The 18,295-nt window shown below is 33.6% G+C and overlaps 1 protein-coding gene and 1 long non-coding RNA gene across 2 annotated transcripts; one reads left to right on the top strand and one right to left on the bottom strand.

Annotated features, from left to right (window-relative positions):
• Positions 1-3,527: 3,527 nt before the first annotated feature.
• LOC105329825 (uncharacterized) lies at positions 3,528-5,771 on the bottom strand. Its single transcript, XR_900392.4, has 2 exons — positions 5,624-5,771; positions 3,528-4,088 (listed from the first exon to the last, which is right to left on the bottom strand). It is a non-coding gene; the product is annotated as an uncharacterized lncRNA (long non-coding RNA).
• A 116-nt stretch (positions 5,772-5,887) lies between these two features.
• On the top strand, positions 5,888-18,084 carry LOC105329826 (angio-associated migratory cell protein). The gene is made up of 11 exons (XM_011431283.4): positions 5,888-6,046; positions 11,985-12,104; positions 13,696-13,815; positions 14,086-14,225; positions 14,786-14,930; positions 15,153-15,236; positions 15,406-15,521; positions 16,395-16,471; positions 17,161-17,254; positions 17,534-17,688; positions 17,964-18,084. The coding sequence occupies exons 1-11, from the start codon at positions 5,938-5,940 to the stop codon at positions 18,037-18,039; spliced, it is 1,236 nt and encodes a 411-aa protein (XP_011429585.3). The 5' UTR covers positions 5,888-5,937; the 3' UTR covers positions 18,040-18,084.
• Positions 18,085-18,295: the final 211 nt, after the last annotated feature.

Genomic DNA, 18,295 nt, shown 5'->3' on the forward strand with positions numbered 1-18,295 from the left:
TTATCAAATTTAAATCGATCCCGATTGAAAAAAAAACTGATCCCGATCAGAATTATTTTAAAATTGAAATTTTACAAATAAACTGCAGTTTTTTTTCTAAGTAATTGATATATATTATAAAGTTAGTAAATGACGAAACCATTTTACAGTTAAACAAATTGAAATTTTTGCAAAATTCTGATTCATTCTAACTTTATGTGATTCCGTTCGGGATCAGTTTAATTACAATCGGGATCGGTTCGATTTTGAAATTTTCCATTTATACTTTATTTCACTATTTGGTTTCAATTTCTTGTTGAAATATGATTGTACAGCAATTGTTAAATGCGAGTAACAGTTTATCTGCAGTTTGTATCCATAGATTTAAAAAATATATACAATCCTTCTTTTTTTTCATTTTCATAAATATTTTTTTTACAAAAATATTTCAAAGTTTATCTGGCCGTTTTTTATATGTATTTATAGATAATTGTATTGTGCATTAATTGATAACAAATTTTTAGCTCTAATATATCTTGTTCGCAGCTAAAACGATGTTTCCGGTTTCTATAAAAAAATACAAAAAAATTCATATAAAATAATCAGAGGCCGATATAGGTGTCATTTTTGAATAATCATTTCTCAAAGAGAATTCTTCATCGATCCATCAAATAATGCATTGGTGTGTCGAGCCACCTTAACGAAAAAAAAATCTGGTAAATAAAACAAGAGGCCCATGGGCCACATCGCTCACCTGAGGAACAATAAGTATGATAAAGTCAGCTTAATGGAGTCATAATACAAACAATCTGGACAATGTACAATAATACATGTAGATCCTGTATAAATAAAATCCATTTTTCCCCCTTGGAACTCGGATAGCCCCGATTGCTGCCAATATTTACAAGAGCAGACTTTAATCACCGCTCCTGCACATATATAGGGACTCAAAGTTACGCAGGCAGGGATGACCGCACACCTACGCAACTCACAGGTACCAACGTTAACGCAAGCAGAGATAACGCAAGCAGGGATGACCGCACACTTGCGCTAGAAAGGCCAGAACACCAGAAGGGATGACCATACACTAGTGCTCCGCCGCAACCACCACCAAGACAAGCAGGTATGACCTCACACTTGTATTAATGCAATATATGGCACAAAGGACCGCACACTCTGTATCGTAAGTTAGAAAAACACGAAGATTAGATAGAGCAGGGATGTCCACACCCTCAATCTCTCCGTACCTGTTCAAGTTTAAACCCAAACAGTCGCTCGTCGCATTGCAATATACACTGTCCCTATATATGTGCCGGCCTAAAATAATTCATAGTATCTAAAAATTGGAAATCAAAAATAAACAAACTAATCCGGCCTAACCCAAAACTACTTATGCAGAACAACTTATATACATTGAATATTTATTATTGTATAAAAATAATCATCACAATAATTGGTTAACAGTGGATGCATTAATTAAAATAATCAAGAATCAATAAATCAAGGGCAATAACTCAATACAGTAATACAAAAAGATTCTAATGAAAAAATAGCTGCCTGCTTCAATTTTATAGTCATATCACATGTTGAGTATTGCAGTTCTCAAATAGATCCTTTACAATTGTTTATATATGGGATATTTAGCTACATCAAACTCTGAACCTTCTTGTGAGGCCGAAGAATTGTCCTGGAGCCAAAGTCTTAACAATTATAAAGAATCATCTTGCTGATTAGTTTCTGAGAAGATTTTTAAAGATTTACTCTATATATATTCCTATGTAAAACTTTAACACCCCCCCCCCCTATGTGGCCTCACCCTACCCCCAAGGGTCATGATTTTCACAACTTTGAATCTACACTACCTGAGGATACTTCCCACAAGTTTCAGCTTTCCTGGCTGATTAGTTTCTGAGAAGAAGATTTTTAAAGATTTACTCTATATATTCCTATGTAAAACTTCGCCCCCCCCCCCATTGTGCCCCACCCTACCCCCAGGGATCATGATTTTCACAACTTTGAATCTACACTACCTGAGGATGCTTCCACACAAGTTTCAGCTTTCCTGGCTGATTAATTTCTGAGAAGAAGATTTTTAAAGATTTACTCTATATATTCCTATGTAAAATTTTAACACCCCCCCCCCAATGTGGCCTCACCCTACCCCCAGGGATCATGATTTTCACAACTATGAATCTACACTACCTGAGGATGCTTCCACACAAGTTTCAGCTTTCCTGGCTGATTAGTTTCTGAGAAGATTTTTAAAGATTTACTCTATATATTCCTATGTAAAACTTCAACCCCCCATTGTGGCCCCACCCTACCCCCAGGGGTCATGATTTTCACAACTTTTAATCTACACTACCTGAGGATGCTTCCACACAAATTTCAGCTTTGCTAGCTGATTAGTTTCTGAGAAGAAGATTTTTAAAGATTTACTCTATATATTCCTATGGTAAACTTCGACCCCCAATTGTGGCCCCACCCTACCCCCGGGGGTCATGATTTTCACAACTTTGAATCTACACTACCTGAGGATGCTTCCACACAAGTTTCAGCTTTCCTGGCTGTTTAGTTTCTGAGAAGAAGATTTTTAAAGATTTACTCTATTTATTCCTATGTAAAACTTAGACCCCCCCATTGTGGCCCCACCCTACCCCCGGGGGTCATGAATTTCACAACTTTGAATCTACACTACCTGAGGATGCTTCCACACAAGTTTCAGCTTTCCTGGCTGATTAATTTCTGAGAAGAAGATTTTTAAAGATTTTCTCTATATATTCCTATGTAAAATTTTAACAACCCCCCCCCCCCCCCCATTGTGCCCAACCCTACCCCCAGGGATCATGATTTTCACAACTTTGAATCTACACTACCTGAGGATGCTTCCCGTAAGTTTCAGCTTTACTGGCTGATTAATTTCTGAGAAGAAGATTTTTAAAGATTTACTCTATATATTCCTATGTAAAATTTTAACACCCCCCCCCCAATGTGGCCTCACCCTACCCCCAGGGATCATGATTTTCACAACTATGAATCTACACTACCTGAGGATGCTTCCACAAAAGTTTCAGCTTTCCTGGCTGATTAGTTTCTGAGAAGAAGATTTTTAAAGAATTACTCTATATATTCCTATGTAAAACTTCAACCCCCCATTGTGGCCCCACCCTACCCCCAGGGGTCATGATTTTCACAACTTTTAATCTACACTACCTGAGGATGCTTCCACACAAGTTTCAGCTTTCCTGGCTTTCTGGTTCTTGAGAAGAAGATTTTTGAAAATTTCTCGAAATTTTTCATTAATTTCTAATTATCTCCCCTTGAAAACGGGTGTGGCCCTTAATTTTCACAACTTTGAATCCCCTTTGCCTAAGGATGATTTGTGCCAAGTTTGGTTGAAATTGGCCTAGTAGTTCTTGAGAAGATGTTGAAAATGTGAAAAGTTTACGGACAGACGGACGGACAGACGGACGACAGACAAAATGTGATCAGAATAGCTCACTTGAGCTTTCAGCTCAGGTGAGCTAAAAACAACAACAAACAAACAAGAAATCATCAAAATGTTTATCATAATAATGATTCATTTTCTATTATACCCAGTGTATGTACAAAGTACACATAGTTACAAAACTTTGTACACAAATCAAAACATAAAAATATATAAAAAGACAATGAAATTTATAAATAAATATATACACTATCAGCATCTGTCTGACTTAAAGTATGGACAGGCAATGGTAATTTTTTTGGTAAGGTAGATCACTGTTTATGAAAAGGTTTTATCCTCAACAATAAGTAATAATTACCTAAACATTTCAGAAGAGCTAATGATTGATCTGCCAATTTTTATACATTCACACAACAAACACTTGATCCAAGTTGAATGACATCCAGTCAACATATCTTAAATTAAATTGAACATCTGTATTCCTGATCAACTTGAAGACTTTTCACGTTCACGTCTTAGCATTTCATCATATTCTTCCTGTTGTTTCATTCTTATTTCTTTAATCACTCTTCTTCTTTCTTCATTGATTACTTTTTTCTGTTTTAATAGCCATTCTTTCACAAAGTAAAATATGGGAAATGAGATAACTCCAACAAAAAGCCTGAAAAAAAGTAAGTGAAAAAATGTGTAATTCAAATACAAAATACTGTAACATTAGTGTATACAATTAATTTACAAAGTGGCCGTTCAAAAAACAGTTTATGGTATAGGCAAAACTCAAATATAATGAACACGGATATAGCCAATTTACGGCTATAATAATTTCTTATTCAGGCAAAGTTGTTATATAAACCTAATAAGTATATAAAATTGCTGTATATAACAAACATAACTCTAACACATTTAATGCTATAAAGAGTAATTTCAAGACCCCCACTGGCAACAATTAATAGTATTTTACCATTTTTATAACAATTTCCATTGCAAGTTTCCTTGAAGATACTTTTAATATTAAGTTGCATACCATGGAAAAATATTAGGTCTCTTGCAGTAGCCTTTTATAGTTGAAGGGTTAATAACTTTGCGATTTGACATTTAAATCTATTTCTGTCTTGTATTCAGATTGCTCCTGTGTGAGGATACCAGGACATTGCAGGAAGGAATTAATTTCAAAGATATTTTATAACAGGACACTACAAATCTTTGGAATCATAAAGAAGGGGAATGTTCCTAATAACCTTTGGTTTGACCCCACAACGGGAAACAAAGTAGAAAGCATTGCACAAGCCTTGTCTACTGGAAAATATATACCAGGGTGTATATATATGTTTGTGTTGAAAGAAATTTTTACCAAGATTTCTCGGAGTAATTATATGGTAAAAATAACAAGAGGCCCATGGGCCATATTGCTCACATGAGCAACTGTAGCCACACCTTTTATCAAATCAACTTTATGGTACCAAAAATAATATATCATAACAATTAATAAAATCTTGTTTAAAATGATTTTCAAATATTTTGCCTGACACATATTCTTTTTTCAACATTGAGCCTCTTTTGTTGTTTAAGCTTTTGATAGAACAATTTTAAAAGAAATATTTCTCTATTCATTCCTTTGTACAATTTCAATGTGAAAACTCAACCCCCAATTGTGGCCCCACCCCAAATCATGATTTGAACAAACATAAACATTACCTAAGAATGCAGTATTTTGGTGCAATTTTTTTGAAAAGTAGATTTTCAAAAGTTTTATCTATTTAATCATAAATATAAAAATGCACCCCTATCAAGGTGCTACCCTACCTCCACGAATCTACACTATCTGAGGATACTTCCACAAAAGATTCAGCTTTCTAGGCCAAATTGTTAGTGTGAAGAATTTTTTTTATTAAAAATGCCAGCACAATATTTAAATTCTAAATTATCTCCCCTTGAAAGAAGGCATGACTGGGGTGCTTTTTACCAAGGTTTTGTTAAATTTGGTCCAGTGGTTTTTAAGAATCAAGTTTTACATTGTGGAAAAAATTTCACATGGACAGACGGACAGATAACGCCTTAAAAATAATAAAAAGGAAAGCTCACTTGACTTTCAGTTCAGGTGAGCTAAAACCTGCAAGCATACAAAAAGTGCCGTGCATCTGTGCTTATGCAATACTCTAAAAATGTTTGTTAAACACATATCAAACGTCTACTTACATGGAGGTCATAACTTTCTTTGTCCTGAGAGCTGTATAAATGTTTTCACCCCCTTTCTTTCTGTAATTACTCATGACTAAACTCTCAGAATGTCAACACTTTTAGGCGAAGTAACAACTGAGTTAAAAAATACAGTGTTAAAGTAAAACTCAAGTTTTCCTGTGTCGTCGCTATTTAAAAAACCACACAAATGAACTAGATTAATAATTCAGAGTCACCATCACCAAAATGTTTAACGACGAGCTAAAAGATGGACGAAATTCAAACACCAGTTTGATGACGACTCTGTTATTGCACGCGAGTTGTAAGAAAATATGGACCCAGATCCTGAGCAAGATCGTGATTCTGAAGAGGTTGTTGAAATTATAGAAATTGATGACACTGAACCTCTTTCGGACGATGACGAAGTCGTTGGAGATGATGGTAAAATGATATGAAGGTTTTCAGTGTGATATCATCGTATGAAAAACATTTTAAAAAGAGGCTCAGCTGTCAGTCTCTCAATTTCAATAATGTTTTAGTTTACGGTGCGACCGTTTGGGGCGAGCGCATCCTATGATTAAATATATATGTATATAGGTATCAAAATAATAAATTAATAATAAAATTGTATGACTTTAAAAATGAATGCAAAAAAGTAAATGAATTTAAAAATTCAATATATTTTCTTTTTGTTATCCATAATTTTTACACTACAGTATGTACATATCTCTTTTTTAAATTGATATATGATTCTATGGGTACTGTAGAACTAGTTTAATTTTGGATAAAATGTCCTTGAATAATAAAGATTTTAACATAATGTTCAATTCAGAATTTTTTTCCTTTTTAAGGTGGAATGCTACACCAAAATTTTATTTTATGGATCGTTTAAGTATCATTTCTGAAGCAAGACTGCGTTGTTCAAAGAAAGATATATGCCCTTAATTTTTATGCGAATTTATTTGCATTTTTTACGAAAAATTAGAAAATCTATTTTGATTGCAAGTAACGCACTGTAGAGTTTAAAATTTGATGTGAATAAATGCATAATATAAATATCTATTAAATCATGTCCAGTAATGACAATAAGACGTTTTATATTTTTGATAAAAAGAATATATATGAAAATAAAAACTTCTTTTGATAATATTTTTCAAACCTATGGATAAAATTTACTAAAGCAACATATTCTATAGAAAGGAATTGTAAGGCATTCATTTTTTAAAAAGAAATTGAATCAAACTGGCGAAATTTTAGAGATATGGCAAATTTTCAAAATTGAACCACACCCAATCATTATTAAACTGATCCCGACTTGAATGATAGGAATTTTAAATATATAGCAATTTCACCCAAAAACTAGGATGTTTGGTTGGAATGTGGTTTGTAAATTAGGAGAACAATTAAAAATTCAATTGATTTCTTGTCACATGAAGAAATATTGCTGATTTTCAATTTTTTGCAATTTAGATTAGGGCTGGGACGATTCTGTACCTAGCCGATTCGGTACATATCACGATACATGAGATGCGATACGATACATATCACGATACATTGCAACTAAATGAAAACATGAATAAGGGTTAAAAATTTATTCAACATGTCGATGTATTACTGCATGTCCAAAGTTATTTTGATATATTTAAAATGAGCGTTGCACAATTTACAAATTACTTTAGTCTCATATACACTACTTTTTCATAAACAAGTAATCCAAAAGTTGTCCACACTCCAGATTTAGCTTCCTAACAGTTTTGACAACTTTACGAGGTTTTCCGCTTTGTACTTTCATATTAGGCGCGCGGACTAAAAATAGTCGAAATATGAAGCTCGGATATTTTTGAAAAATAAAAAAAAGTTCGCTATGGTATTGTTGTACAAATGGTAAATGTATCGATCCAAATATCGTCAAAATAAGTATCGTGATGCACCGGTGCAATTTCTTTTTAAAAAGTGATTGCCTTATATTTCTTCTCCATAAGACACGTCTCTTTAAGGTGGTATGGGACATCTGTAGATATTTATGTGGATTAAAGAAAAGGATTGAAAAACTTTCACCGGTTTAGAATTTTCAAATTTTACAATATTTAACAACAAAAAAATCTTTTAAAAATATTTGAAAAGGTAAAAATTGTAAAAACCCCAGCGGGATTCGAACTCATGACTTACAGGTTCGTAGTAAACCCTCTTACCCACTGCCCTACGGAGTAAGGTGAACATTTTTGGAAAGAAACTACTTATATAATTACACTTTATTTTATTGTTTATTTTGATAAACAATACATCACAACATGGAAGTGTCGGACACTGTCCCATACCACCTTAAAAGATTTTATATCCATAGGTTTGAAAAATATGAACAAAACTTTAAAGATGTTTTTATCAAATTTATTTTCATAAATAATTTAATATCAAAAATAAAAAAACATCTTGTTGACATTACTGGACATGGTTTATTAGATATTTATATTATACATTTATTCACATCAAATTTTAAACTCTACAGTGCATTACTTGCAACCAAAACAGATTTTCCACCTTTTCGTAAAAAATACCAAAAAAAAAACGTTTAAAAAGGGCATCTATCCTTCTTTTAACAACGCCATCTTGCTTCAAAAATAATACTCTAACGATTCATAAAATAAAATTTTGGTGTAGCATTCCACCTTAAAAGTGATTGTAACGTCAGTTCACCTCAGGAATACCAGAAATTTGCGGAAATCACTGGAATCCTCTTAAAATCTATTAAATGTGAACATTCAAATGAGTGCAAGTAACAATTGTTTCATATTTCTGAAGAAATGTTCTCACTTTGTTAGCTTTTTCATGAGTAGTTAGATTTTTCTGCCCTTGCATTACTGAGATATTACTGTGAAAACTCAGCACCCGTGGAAAATTGTTCCCCGCATATATTTCTTGATTTTGTGGATTTATGACGTCACAAAGACCAAAAGATGTAAACAATGCATTAACTTTACAGTAGTTTATCGATTTAATTTTAGTTATGTTTGCATTCATGAATGTGTCTTTTTTTCAGATGAGATCATCTGATTTCGTAGTACAGATGACTTAGATTTAATTGGTCGTTAATGAATAAAGTTATCAGCTTTCCACCAGAGTAATATCATGATGAATATCCCATACTGAAGTGAAAATTCTACAAAAGAAAAGGCTCCACCTTTAATAAATTATCCTAAAACTTTAAAAAACAGAAACATTCTTTTCTTCCTCGATACATATGATTGAGCTATTTAAAGATTATTAAAGCATTTTAATTCATTTAATTTATTTTGTCACATAATTTAATAAGTGTAAGGCAGGCCAATGAAAATGTTTGAGGCATTGTGTTATGTTTATAGTTTTTTAGCTCACCTGAGCCAAAGGCTCAAGTGAGCTTTTTGATCACAATTTGTCCGTTGTCTGTCGTTGTCGTCGTCGTCGTTGTTAACTTTTCACATTTTCATCTTCTTCTCAAGAACCACTGGGCAGATTTCAACCAAATTTTGCACAAAGCACCACTAGGTGAAGAGGATTCAAGTTTGTTAATGCCCTCTTTAAAGGGGAGATAATTGAGAATTATTGAAAATTTGTTGGTATTTTTCAAAAATCTTCTTCTCAAAAACAAAATGGCCTGAAAAGCTTAGACTTGTGTGGAGGCATCATCAGGTAGTGTAGATTCAAGTTTGTTCAAATCGTGGTCCCCGGGGGTAGGGAGGGGCCACAAGAGGGGGATCAAGTTTTACATAGGAATATATAGAGAAAATCTTTAAAAATCTTCAAATCAAAAACTATTAGGCCAGAAAAGCTCAAATTAAAATGGAAGCATCCTCAGGTAGTGTAGATTCAAGTTTGTTCAAATCATGGTCCCTGGGGGTAGGGTGGGGCCACACGAGGGGGATCAAGTTTTACATATGAATATATAGAGAAAATCTTTAAAAATCTTCTTCTCAAAAACTGTTAGGCCAGGAAAGCTCAAATTTTAATGGAAGCATCCTCTGATAGAGTAGATTCAAGTTTGTTCAAATCATGGTCCCCGGGGGTAGGGTGGGGCCACAAGAGGGGGATCAAGTTTTACATAGGAATATAAAGAGAAAATCTTTAAAAATCTTCTTCTCAAAACTATTAGGCCAGAAAAGCTCAAATTTGAGTGGAAGCATCCTCAGATAGTGTAGATTCAAGTTTGTTCAAATCATAATCCCCGGGGGTAGGGTGGGGTCACAATTGGGGGATCAAGTTTTACATAGGAATATATAGAGAAAATCTTTAAAAATCTTCTTCTCAAAAACTATTAGGCCAGGAAAGCTCAAATTTGAGTGGAAGCATCCTCAGATAGGAAAACTCAAATTTGAGTGGAAGCATCCTCAGATAGTGTTGATTCAAGTTTGTTCAAATCATGGTCCCCGGGGGTAGGGTGGGGTCACAATTGAGGGATCAAGTTTTACATAGGAATATATAGAGAAAATCTTTAAAAATCTTGTTCTCAAAAACTATTAGGCCAGGAAAGCTTAAACTTGTGTGGAGGCATCATCAGGTAGTGTAGATTCAAGTTTGTTCAAATCGTGGTCCCCGGGGGTAGGGAGGGGCCACAAGAGGGGGATCAAGTTTTACATAGGAATATATAGAGAAAATCTTTAAAAATCTTCAAATCAAAAACTATTAGGCCAGAAAAGCTCAAATTAAAATGGAAGCATCCTCAGGTAGTGTAGATTCAAGTTTGTTCAAATCATGGTCCCTGGGGGTAGGGAGGGGCCACAAGAGGGGGATCAAGTTTTACATATGAATATATAGAGAAAATCTTTAAAAATCTTCTTCTCAAAAACTGTTAGGCCAGGAAAGCTCAAATTTTAATGGAAGCATCCTCTGATAGAGTAGATTCAAGTTTGTTCAAATCATGGTCCCCGGGGGTAGGGTGGGGCCACAAGAGGGGGATCAAGTTTTACATAGGAATATAAAGAGAAAATCTTTAAAAATCTTCTTCTCAAAAACTATTAGGCCAGAAAAGCTCAAATTTGAGTGGAAGCATCCCCAGATAGTGTAGATTCAAGTTTGTTCAAATCATAATCCCCGGGGGTAGGGTGGGGTCACAATTGGGGGATCAAGTTTTACATAGGAATATATAGAGAAAATCTTTAAAAATCTTCTTCTCAAAAACTATTAGGCCAGGAAAGCTCAAATTTGAGTGGAAGCATCCTCAGATAGTGTTCATTCAAGTTTGATCAAATCATGGTCCCCGGGGGTAGGGTGGGGTCACAATTGAGGGATCAAGTTTTACATAGGAATATATAGAGAAAATCTTTAAAAATCTTCTTCTCAAAAACTATTAGGCCAGGAAAGCTCAAATTTGAGTGGAAGCATCCTCAGATAGTGTAGATTCAAGTTTGTTCAAATCATGGTCCCGGGGGTAGGGTGGGGCCACAAGAGGGGGATCAAGTTTTACATAGGAATATATAGAGAAAATCTTTAAAAATATTTTGGGAAAGTTTTTGGTCCAAAACTCAGTACTTAGTGTGAAAGCACAGGTTATGCAGATTTATGTTTGATGAAACCTTGATTCCCTAGAGAAAAGTGGGGCCACGAAATGGGAGGGGGGTATATAGGAATAGAGAAAAATCGTCTTACAGTTACAACAACAAAAGGGGCTTGGTATTTACCAAAAAATAAGACGTGGATAAAATTGGCAGATTTTCAGTTTTTTTTAGCAAGATCTACTGTACTCAGTTGTCAGGATATTTTGATACTGTAATGCTAATTTGATCAGAATTAAGGCAATTGTTGTTCAGGTGAGCGATATGGCCCCTGGGCCTCTTGTTCTTTTAAAGTGGCTTTAAAATACCTCAACAATATTCTTAAATTTAATTTGAGAATTAGATCTATCGATAAATTCAATTAATCTGGCCTATAAATTTCAGACTTATGGATATGTAGCAATATCTTTGGAAAATACTTTGTGTACGCATGTTTCAACGTTTTTTAGTTGAGTATGTTAAGTTTATGAACTGTCATGAATTTATATTAGGTTAAAGTTAATATTGCCTTGTTATATAGAAAGATACTCCTGATATTATTTAATTCATTATTTTTAGTGTAAATGACCATGGTGACCCTATCTATGTAAAGAAAATTAAGTTTTGTAACTAAAAAAAAATAGATTTACTTTTAACATTACAATACATACCCTTTAAACTATTAAGTGGAATACAGATTTTGACATCAAATCTTACGGTATTTTATCATACTATTTAAGACATCTTTTTGTATAAATTCAGACATAAAGTTACAAGTAACATTCTAGACCCACACTGTTTGTTAATGCCAGCATAGTGTGAAGTAATAAGAATAATTATAGGTTCTGAATGTATTCAAAATTTCCTTTTGATAGGTCTGTCAGCTGACATCAATGAGATGGACTTGGAGAATGAGTTACAGTATAACTCGGATGAGTTTGAAGATGAAGTAACATACAGGGATGATTCTACATTTGTGTACAAGAAACATGCAGGTAGTGCTGGTTTGAATTCATACTGCAGCTCAACACCTACATTCCTTTTTAGTTTATACATGTACTCCTTTATCGAGTTTATAGAGTTTATATTAGATAACATTAATGCACTATTTCTTACAATTAATACACTATTCCAACTCAAGGTACATTTTTCCTCTGATAAAAGAGAACTTTCAATAGGATAAATAACAAATAACTTTTAATTTGTTTTTAAAATTATCTAGTGAAAAATAACTGTCAAATCCCCCCACCCCCGGAGGGTATTCTAAAATTTGGTGCATATCAATTATACACTGATTGTGGGACATCTATACATGTATGACTAAACTCTTCTTGTTCTCTGACACAAATATATACTAGTCAAAATTTCTAATGCCCTAAGGCAAGTATTTGTATTATACTATTATTATTCCAATTATTTTTAAAATGACAATGATAAATTATAAAGAATTAATAATAACAAAGTATTTTATTAAAAACTCAATCAAAATTTATTTTAGGGCTTTATAAAAATTAAATAAAGTATAGGTACTTAAGAATTAAAAATCACAACATTAAAACCTCATATGTTTCCCGTCGCGCTAATAACAGCATCTCAAAGAGATCCTACGATTGAATAAGAAACCTTTGTGGAAGGTTATTTCATTTGTTATGTGGTCTAGTTCTGCTAAATTCGGATGCCGAGGACCTTTTCACTATTGGATTTATATCGTCCTGCCCATAAAAGCCCATGATATGGTCTAAAATGCAGTCGCGCGTGTTGTACGGTGTCTATCAGAAATGTGAGTTATCCTAATGTAGCGGTTATGTTGACGTGTCATTACATGACCTTTTATCCTTCATGACGGGTCTTCAACACAAAACAAACCTTTTGTGAACCACGCTCTGCTTTGACCACACCAACTGATCTTGAAGGGCAAACATGCTTCGCATTTTTGGTAATTGTTTATAAGTTTTTTACAACCAGTTAAAGATAGGGAATTGATAGAATCAAGTCCTTTTGAATAACACATCTGAATAACATATTGAAGCGTTCCACGTTTCTTATTATAATAAAAGCGGTCATGGTCGAGTAATTACTTACTTGATTACAATTTTTTTGACATGAACAGTTGAGCATTTTATACAGCAGTCGATAGTGGCAACGACTTAAAAACTGATGCTAAAATTTTGTAAATAACAAAAAAATAAAAATGGGGCGTTAGAAAATTTGGCCAGTATATAATGTATACCAAATTCAAAAAGGTTACTTCAAGGATTTGTGAAGGAAATCTTACCAATGGCATTAAAACTTACATTCATTCTTTTAACACCTGGATATCTTTTTCATGTTTCAAAAGAAAAGTTTCATTCTCTCATTAATAGTGGACCGAGATGATGATGAATATGTATGAAAAGATAGAAGTTTGATGAATTGACCCATGGTCACTACGCAGAATTGAGAGGAGTTAATGAGTATTATTTTGATTCAAACATGGGAGGGAAGAATGCTCAACAATTAGCTCTGCTGTTTGATGGAAGAGCTCAAGAAACTGAGAGTGTTATGTCTTATTAACCAGTTGCATCATATGCATGTTTATATTTGCAGATTCTGTTTTCACTGCCCGGATTGATAATAACACCTGTGACCTTGTGATAACTGGAGGTCAGGACGACACAGCTTATGTCTGGTCTGCTTCATCAGGGGAGACCAAGTTTCAGTGTTATGGTGGGTAATTCTAAAATGCATTCCAATTGGTATAGAGTAATAATCACTAAGATTTTCTCTATCTCAACTATTTTTTTCTTATCAATATAAGATTGTGGTTTGATTTCATCACAGAAACTTTTTTTTTTTAATCTTTTAACTTATTTACCAAAATTTGAAATTTGATACAATTATAATGTGCATAAATGCAATAACATTATATTTTTTTAAAAGTAATACATATACCATGAACATCTGGCTAAAAATTAAATTATTTGACACAACTTGTAGGGCACAAGGATTCTGTAACCTCCGTAGGATTCAGCCATGATGGAGTGTATGCAGCGTCTGCTGATCTTGGTGGACTGATCAAAGTTTGGAAAGTGGACACAGGCAAAGAAGTCTGGTCATTTGAATGTTCAGATATTGAGGTACATAATACAGTTTATTGACATCACCTTGTTGGTCTTGTTCAGACAAGAAAGCAAAAAAACTACATCATAAAATAATTACATGTACTACAGAAAGTAAGCCATAGTCCATGGATTTATTTTCTCTGCATGGAGGCATCTATTATTTGTGTAATGATTTTGCAGTAATGTAATCCTACATCTTCCGAAGTCAAGGTTTTCTGATCCTCTCTGTGATCAGAAAATGCAGATAATTTATTAATATAGTTTATAATTTGATAATTTACAAGCATTTTTGTTTTCAAACTTTCCCTCAAAGAATTTACAAGCATGGCATGTACATTTTTCTATAGGAATTACCGTATTAGTTTGATTTTATGGCAAATATATCTCTGTTTCAATTATTAGTGAATGTGCGCTTAATTTTGGTACTTGTGACTATTCACCTTCTTTTCCAAAGAAACAGTTAAGTTATCATGTAAATTTCAACAATGAATGGCTTTATGTGAGACATGTTAAATATACCCTGTATCTGTATTTGTATATTCCTGGAGTGTGACTCATAGACTGTTTGATTTCAGTGGTTGCAGTGGCATCAAATGGCCCATGTTTTGATCGTGGGAACACAAGATGGAACCACCTGGATGTGGAAGATTCCCAGTGGAGACTGTAAAACATTTAAAGGACATGGATTGTCAGCAGGAAGTGGATGTTTGATGCCAGACGGTGAGTTTGATATTCAGGGAATGGTTTAGGGTTTACATTTGTAAAAAAATTATCTTGTAAAAATCCTTGAATGAAGAAATAACATTTCATTCTATATTATGGTATGATTCAGATGCCATAAAAATGATTTTTGATGTTCAGCTATCTCCAAGGTATGTGTAAGAATGCTAACAGGTTCAAGATTTAACTTCATTACATTCACATGTATATTTTATATTTTAGGAAAGAGGGTGTGTGTTGGATATGAAGACGGCTCAGTTAAAATCTGGGATATGAAAACAGCATCATGTTTACAAAATGTGAATGGTTTGTAACTGATTGTTTAAAAACGTGACATATTTAATTAAACAAAAAATTTAAATTTTTTAGGAAGTTGATGTCAAGTTAAAAAAGCAACCAAGTAAATGAATAGAAGCATTAGGACCAAATTTGACCTATTTGGGAGTACATGTTTCTGGACATTACTTTTTTTCAGGTAAAGACATTCACTCTTCATCAGTAGTATGTATAGACTGCCACCCAGACAATAACCTGATTCTAACAGGTTCAACAGATGCCACTGCAAAGGTTATCCACTCCAGTACAGGCAAGGTAAGCTGGCTCCTAAAGCAGACCTCCTGATAAACCAATGCTACAATAGTTAGATTACTGAAAACGTGTATATTTACATGTTGCATGTACGATATTTGGCGGAATATGATTTTTAGCCGGGCTCTGCTGAAAGCAGAGTCCTGGCTGTAGGCAGGCAAATTGCCAATGTTACTATAAATAGCACAACTTCAAAAGTAAACAAAAAACCAAACAGTGTCAAAGTAAAAGCTTCCGCTATACAAAAGAGTTACACAAAGAGCCACGTTTTGTCAAAAGTGTTGGCTTTTTGTTTCTTTTTTTTTAATATCGAGAGAATTGTCTATTTTTTTTTTAGCTTTCTTATTAATAACGTGTTTTAAATACAAGACTATGTATTTTGGATACATATAATGCGCATGAATTTTCATGAACTACTTTGCTGCGCGTTGAAGAAATGGGGATTGAATATATGACGCTTGTTGCAAAATTCAAGGCAGCAACTGTTGAACTTTTTTCTACTAGACAGACATATTTTTTAAATTTTAATTTACAAAATTTAATTGCTCTCTGATGCTTTGCCGACATTAAAAGCATGAGAGAGAGAGAGAGAGATTGAGAGAGATTTTCAGTGAAACAGTTTCAAGGATAGGTAAATTCGTGGCCAATGACCCTATTAATACAAAATGTTCATAGAAATTGCACTTCGATGAACATTTAATTTCGTGGATCAACTAAACTACGAAATCCACGAAAATTGGTATTCAACGAATATTGATGAAACCACAGTACGTTTACAGTAATTACTAGTTCAAGCTGTTGGCTATGCAATAGTACAACTACCTACAAAGGCTGAAATGTACTTATAACCTGCATATTTGTCATTAACATTAACAGGTGGTGACCACATTCAATTGTGCTGAAGAAAATTCTGAGGATGAAAATTCTGTAGAAAGCTGCGCATTTTCTTACACGTAAGTTTTGAAAGAAATCTTATGTTTGGCTTAGAAGGGTAAATCAATTGTTGTGTCAGGCCTTTGTTATCTGTATCAATAAATCTATGAAATGTAAAGATATTAATTGGGTATATTAATGTGGCCATGGATGATGTATGCATGTGCTGTTTGATCATATTTAGCAAAAAATTTTCATTACATGTACCGGCAATAAGGATGTAGAATTTTGTTCACAAATAGTATATCTGATTTGGAGTTAGTGAGACAAAGAGCATACTATAGTCTGTCCCAAGATATTTATGCTGCACATAACTTGCTTGACGATTTTTAAAAAATTATACACATACCTGTGAAAGAAGTGCAAGTAACTTTGAATATCTTGCACAATTTTTCAATGTTATCATCTGGGTCTGTTGCAATACAAAATCCCCGTATACATTACATTTTTTAGCTGTATATTGAAACCTGACAAGCTAGACGGGCCTTTTTATTAATATAAATATTAAATAATTTCAGAAAATCATAAATGTGCGGCATAAATATCTTGGGACAGACTATAGTATGCTACAGTATGCTAAAGCCTTTGAAAGTTTCCCTGTAAATGTGCACTATTTTCATTGAAATCCATTTTTTTTGTTGAGGATACATTAAGGTCACATTGATGTAAAAAGAAGTCCTTATCCTACTGATGTATATTTTCACTGCAGACAGTCATCACTTGCTGCCACAGGGACTCTTACCGGAAAGTTAAGCATTTGGGATGTCCCTACCCAGACAAACCGCAACACCTGCCAGCACACTGTTAGTGTCATACTTATAATGTTCATATGTCAGTGATTTCTAGGCGAATTAAGGAGTAAAATCAGTCTGGCAAACCCTCAACAAAAGAGACAAATATTTTTCTGCATGTCAAGCAATTTGAAAAAAAATAATTGTTGATTTTTGCTATCCTCATAACAGTTTGGGAAATCATGGGTCAGATTTGTTTGATGAGGTTTGAATGTAAATGGATTGAAATGAACATACACAATAAAAACATTGTCATTTATATACCGGGTATATACATTTGCTTTATTATAGGGAGGGGTGGTAAAGCTGAAATGGGACACAACTTCTCCACTGGTCTACACAGCATGTCTGGATGGAGTGGTCAGAATGTGGGATGCCAGAAATGGCAAATGTTGCTTGGAATGGTCGGGGCATCAGGATGCTGTGCTGGACTTTGATATTTCCAGGTGAGGTTTCGATATGTACTGGGAAACATGGATCTGCTAGTCATTGTGACAGTGCATTCTTGAGTATAATTGATTCTAAACATTTTGAGTATAATTGATTCTTAACATTTTGTATACTAGTATTTGACATAATGCAACTCTGCTTTTAGGTACCATACTCTATATATATATGTATCAGACAAATTAAACAAAATACTCAGTGTCGTAAATTTATAATATATAACTATGTTTAACCATGACTGTATATGCTTGACTTGTAAATATTTTCTTTTCAGAGATGGAAAAACTCTTGTGACAGCTTCAGAAGATAACACAGCTCGTGTTTTTTCATTACATAAACCAGACAGTTGAAGAAATGTACAACCTTGTTTTTATTAAATCAGTTCAATTAAAGGACCTCGTTTTGTTAATGCTTAAAAATTTCAATTTCATGATATGATATTGATGAAGCTTAAACACATGTTCCGTATACATACTGTTTATGTTTGTTACTTGGTTTATTTGAACCTTTAACCTTGAATGAGCTTCCAGAAGTCATTTTAACTTTTCAACATAATGTTTAATCAAACACTGCTTGCAAATTAATATAAATAGATGAGGTGATTTT

Source organism: Magallana gigas, chromosome 2 (assembly GCF_963853765.1).
Source record: "Magallana gigas chromosome 2, xbMagGiga1.1, whole genome shotgun sequence".
Classification (NCBI taxonomy): Eukaryota; Metazoa; Mollusca; class Bivalvia; order Ostreida; family Ostreidae; genus Magallana; species Magallana gigas.